Source organism: Phyllobates terribilis, unplaced genomic scaffold (genome assembly GCF_046119375.1).
Source record: "Phyllobates terribilis strain yellow unplaced genomic scaffold, ASM4611937v1 Scaffold_7__3_contigs__length_470593459, whole genome shotgun sequence".
Classification (NCBI taxonomy): Eukaryota; Metazoa; Chordata; class Amphibia; order Anura; family Dendrobatidae; genus Phyllobates; species Phyllobates terribilis.
In genome coordinates this window covers 149,449,172-149,454,903 of record NW_027362767.1, presented here as the reverse complement: position 1 = coordinate 149,454,903, position 5,732 = coordinate 149,449,172, and the positions used below count along the sequence as shown (strand labels likewise).

General features: G+C 41.6%; 1 protein-coding gene across 1 annotated transcript; it reads left to right on the top strand.

Moving 5' to 3' along the window:
- The first annotated feature begins 325 nt into the window (after nt 1-325).
- On the top strand, nt 326-1,264 carry LOC141152977 (olfactory receptor 5V1-like). Its single transcript, XM_073637638.1, has one exon. The coding sequence runs from the start codon at nt 326-328 to the stop codon at nt 1,262-1,264; it is 939 nt and encodes a 312-aa protein (XP_073493739.1).
- The last annotated feature ends 4,468 nt before the right edge of the window (nt 1,265-5,732 follow it).

The window sequence follows — 5,732 nt, the reverse complement described above, 5'->3', positions numbered from 1 at the left end:
CTATTTAAATATAGACTTTAATGTAATGTAATATCTTCGTTTTTGGCCAAAAAAATAATGGCAAGAAAAATGCAATGAAAAGTGTCATGTTTTTCTGCGAAGTTCTGAGTATTAAACCACACGTATAGAGAATTAAAAGATAGAGGGAAAAGAGAAGATGAGAGAGGTGTTTAACACGTTGTAGCCTTAAAATGGAGACATATCAGATCCAGGGCCAGACAGTCCCACCGGATGACCAAGCAATCTCCCAGACTGTGCATAAAGTTTAACTATCTGTATCTCTAAATATGTATTTTTTCCATTATTGTCCAGGAACTAAAAAGTAATGGAAGGTACAAACCAAACATCTCCAGGAAGTTTCATCCTCCTCGGTCTGTCTAATGTCCTGCATTTCCAGATCATCTGCTTTGTCATATTCTTGGTGATGTATATTATGACATTGGCAGGGAATGTTCTACTGGTCATCGTGGTGAGGATCAATTCCAAACTGCAGACACCAATGTACTTTTTCCTTAGCAATCTCTCGATAATTGACATCTGCTTCTCCTCCACCATAGTCCCAAAAATTCTCATAAACACCATTTCTGAGGACAGAAGTATTTCTATATTGGGATGTGCATTTCAAATGTATTTCCATTTGGCATTGGGAGCCACAGAGTGCATACTACTTGCCATCATGGCTTATGATAGATTTGTAGCCATTTGTAAGCCCTTGCACTATACCAACATAATGAGCAAGATATTGTGCTCCTGTTTAGCTGCTGGATCATGGAGTTTTTGCTTCATGAACTCAGCCATTCATGTGGTCCTTACCTTCCATCTACCCTACTGTAGATCACATCATATCAACCACTTCTTCTGTGAGATGCCTCCATTTTTTCAATTGTCTTGCAAGGACACTTGGTTCAATGAATTAGCAATGTACATCTCAGCCGTGATCATAGCCTCGTCTTCTTTCGTCTTGACCCTAATTTCATATGTCCACATCATCTATACGATACTGAAGATCCGTTCTTCACAAGGGAGGCAAAAAGCTTTCTCAACGTGTGCCTCACACCTTACTGTAGTGTCGCTATATTATGGGACCATTATGTTCATGTATATGAGACCTCGTTCCATGCACTCTCCTGAGACGGACAAGACTGTGTCCATTCTGTACACAGCGGTGACTCCAATGTTGAATCCCATCATCTACAGTATGAGGAACAAGGATGTTAAGAGCACTATTAAAATAAAGCTGATTAGACAGTCAGTAAACCACTAAATGGCTTCTGGTTATTTTTTTTTTCAACAGTATCAGTATTTCTATTTTTACTTATGGAAAAATCATCATAAAAGCAACCAAAAATAACAGAAGATCAATGCTTTTGAACATATAAGTAGGTTACGACATTTAAAGAAACTGATAATGAACAGGACCCATCAGTAGACTATGGACCACTACATCATTAGGGAGTTACGATTTAGCTTTCCTACTATGCTTATAACAAAACCAGGCATATTAGAATTAAGTAATTAAAAATGTTATAATTTACCAAAGATGAATCTGGGACTCTTCTCCAGTGGCATTATTGGAGGCGCATTGCATAGACGAAGTTGAGGATGCAGAGATAAGTGCCCTTAGTTCCGCCTGATGTTGCTGGAAGGAAGTCCTGGACTCATCTCAGGTAACTCATAAGCTCTTCTACTACCTAATGCCAAAATACTAAAATCACCAAAGGGTAATTCTGCTTTTTTTTCCAATTCTGCAGAGAAAAGAAAAGCAGAAAATAATTTTGACAATTGTGTGAATAACCATATTAAATTGAAATTGAAGATGGGAGCCTCAACGTATCCACAGCATGTAGAAAGTGGCCCAGATGCCCTCATGTTAAAATATAAAAGGGGAGTAGTGTTGAGCCACCCCCGTTGTGTTCGGGTTCGGTTCGGTTTGTCGAACACCGGCATGTTCGTCGAACGGTTCGTCGAACACCGTCAAACACCGTGGAACACCGTCAAACACCGTTAAAACCAATGGCAGGGATTGTCTGCCACTCACTGTAATGCCACAGTCATGGTGGTTGTGGCATTACAGTGGTTGCCCAAATCGATGGGAACAGTGCTCACAGTGAAACATGAAAAGCCGGCAATTCAGCAGCAGCATACACCGGTACCCGACAATTTAGAACCGAAAGAATAGAGCATCACACATAGATTAGATAGATAGAAACATGTCAGTCACATATATAAGAAGTACAGTGATAGTGTTGATTACTATACTTGTCATTAAGTGTTAAAATAAAGGATTTATTAAAAAAAAAATTGACGTGTGGTTCCCTGTAATTTTAGTCTCTAGCGGAGGTTAAGCAGACGGCTGGGGCAGATGTTTGAAGCCTGGGAAGGGGGTAATACCCACAGAGCTGCCCAGGCTACTAATATCAGCCACCAGCTGAATACCTAGCCTTTACTAGCTATTAAAATGGGGGACCCCCCAAAAAAATGACGTGGGGTCCCCCCTATTTTAATAGCTAGCAAAGGCTAGGCAGACAGCTGGGGGCTGATATTAATAACCCAGGAAGGGTGTCATGAATATTAGCCCACTCCCAGACTAGAAACACCAGCCGTCAGCCACCCCAAAAATGGCGCATCCATAGGATGCGCCAATTCTGGCACTTGGCCTTGCTCTTCCCACTACCCTATAGCGGTGGCAGTGGGGTAATAGGGTTGGGGTTGATGTCATCTTTTAATGTCAGCTGACATCAAGCCCAGGTTAGTGATGGAGAGGCGTCTATAAGACACCCCCATTACTAACCCCATAGTCAAAGTTACAAAAAAATACAAACATCCAGAATAAAGTCCTTTAATTGAAATAAAGACTCATTCCTTTAATGTTCTAAATTAAACCCTACTTACCGTATCGCCCATTCCAGCTGAAGCCAATGTCTCCTGCAATAAATGTAAAATAATAAACCAACTTCATCCTTACCTTTCCATAGTTCCCAGGACAGCTTCAGCTCTGCTACATTCACATGACAATCAAGAAAGAAGGAATTGTGCGGTGTTAGTGAAGCACTAGAACAACTAGACAGGGGATTAGGTTATAACACACAAACCTTTTATTGTTTAGTACGCTCTCTAACGCCACAAAGCATTTCGATAGCAGAAGCTATCTTCCTCAGGTAGATCCAGCTTGTCATCTTTCAGAAGGCATGCTGGATGGCAGCGCTCAGCTGTGATCCAGGCTGTCATCTCAATGCCATCCCCGCATGGGAGAATTATCCTGCTCAAGCGCTGAGTGCAGGAGAATTCTCCCACGCTGTCAGTGACGTGCATGAGGTGAGCTGAGTTCATTGGACATGAACTCGGCTCATTTGGATGCGTTCACAGCCAGACACTGAGGAGCACAAGCATGCCTGCGCTTCTCAGTGTCTGCGGCATGGCAAGTTGGATGGCAGCGTTCTGCTACGATCCAGCCTGTCATGTCAATGTAGCAGAGCTGAAGCTGTCTTGGGAACCATGGAAAGGTAAGGATGAGGTTGGTTTATTATTTTACTTTTATTGCAGAAGACATTGGCTTCAGCTGGAATGGGTGATACAGTAAGTAGGGTTTAATTTAGAACATTAAAGGAATGTGTCTTTATTTCAATTAAAGGACTTTATTCTGGGTGTTTGTGTTTTTTTTAACTTTGACTATGGGGTTAGTAATGGGGGTGTCTTATAGATGCCTCTCCATTACTAACCTGGGCTTGATGTCAGCTGGCATTATAAGCTGACATCAACCCCAACCCTATTACCCCACTGCCACCGCTACAGGGCAGTGGGAAGAGCGAGGCTAAGTGCCAGAACTGGCACATCCTATGGATGCGCCATTTCTGGGGCAGCTGACGGCTGGTGTTTCTAGCCTGGGAGGGGGCCAATATTCATGGCACCCTTCCTGGGCTATCAATATCAGCCCCCAGATGTCTGCCTAGCCTTTGCTAGCTATTAAAATAGGGGGGACCCCACGTCATTTTTTTTAATAGCTAGTAAAGGCTAGGTATTCAGCTGGGGGCTGATATTAGTAGCCTGGGAAGCTCTGTGGGTATTACCCCCTTCCCAGGCTTCAAACATCTGCCCCAGCTGTCTGCTTAACCTCTGCTAGAGACTAAAATAACAGGGAACCCCACGCCAATTTTTTTTTTAATAAATCCTTTATTTTAACACTAAATGACATGTACAGTAACCAACACTATCACTGTACTTATTATATATGTGACTGACATGTTTCTATCTATCTAATCTATGTGTGATGCTCTATTCTTTCTGTTCTAAATTGTCGGGTACCGGTGTATGCTCCTTATGAATTGCCGGTCGGCTTTTTTAAAGTGACAAAAACACTAATTTTTTTTTAATAAATCCTTCATTTTAACACTAAAAAACAAGTACAGTAACCAGCACTGTCACTGTACTTATTATATATGTGACTGACATGTTTCTATCTATCTAATCTATGTGTGATGCTCTATTCTTTCTGTTCTAAATTGTCTGGTACCGGTGTATGCTGCTGATGAATTGCCGGCCGGCTTTTTTAAAGAGACAAAAACACTATTATTTTTTTTTAATAAATCCTTTATTTTAACACTAAATAACAAGTACAGTAACCAACACTGTCACCGTGCTTATTATATTTGTGACTGACATGTTTCTATCTATCTAATCTATGTGTGATGCTCTATTCTTTCTGTTCTAAATTGTCGGGTACCGATGATGAATTGCCGGCCGGCTTTTTTAAAGAGACAGGTGCATGAAAACACTATTATATTTTTTTAATAAATCCTTTAACACTAAATCACAAGTACAGTAACCAACACTGTCACTGTACTTATTATATACAGTACAGACCAAAAGTTTGGACACACCTTCTCATTTAAAGATTATTCTGTATTTTCATGACTATGAAAATTGTACATTCACAGTGAAGGCATCAAAACTATGAATTAACACATGTGGAATTATATACTTAACAAAAAAGTGTGAAACAACTGAAAATATGTCTTATATTCTAGGTTCTTCAAAGTAGCCACCTTTTGCTTTGATGACTGCTTTGCACACTCTTGGCATTCTCTTGATGAGCTTTAAGAGGTAGTCACCGGAAATGGTCTTCCAACAATCTTGAAGGAGTTCCCAGAGATGCTTAGCACTTGTTGGCCATTTTGCCTTCACTCTGCGGTCCAGCTCACCCCAAACCATCTCGATTGGGTTCAGGTCTGGTGACTGTGGAGGCCAGGTCATCTGGCGTAGCACCCCATCACCCTCCTTCTTGGTCAAATAGCCCTTACACAGCCTGAAGGTGTGTTTGGGGTCATTGTCCTATTGAAAAATAAATGATGGTCTAACTAAACGCAAACCGGATGGAATAGCATGCCGCTGTAAGATGCTGTGGTAGCCATGCTGGTACAATATGCCTTCAATTTTGAATAAATCCCCAACAGTGCACCAGCAAAGCACCCCCACACCATCACACCTCCTCCTCCATGCTTCACAGTGGGAACCAGGCATGTAGAGTCCATCCGTTCACCTTTTCTGCGTCGCACAAAGACACGGTGGTTGGAACCAAAGATCTCAAATTTGGACTCATCAGACCAAAGCACAGAATTCCTCTGGTCTAATGTCCATTCCTTGTGTTCTTTAGCCCAAACAAGTCTCTTCTGCTTGTTGCCTGTCCTTAGCAGTGGTTTCCTAGCAGCTATTTTACCATGAAGGCATGCTGCACA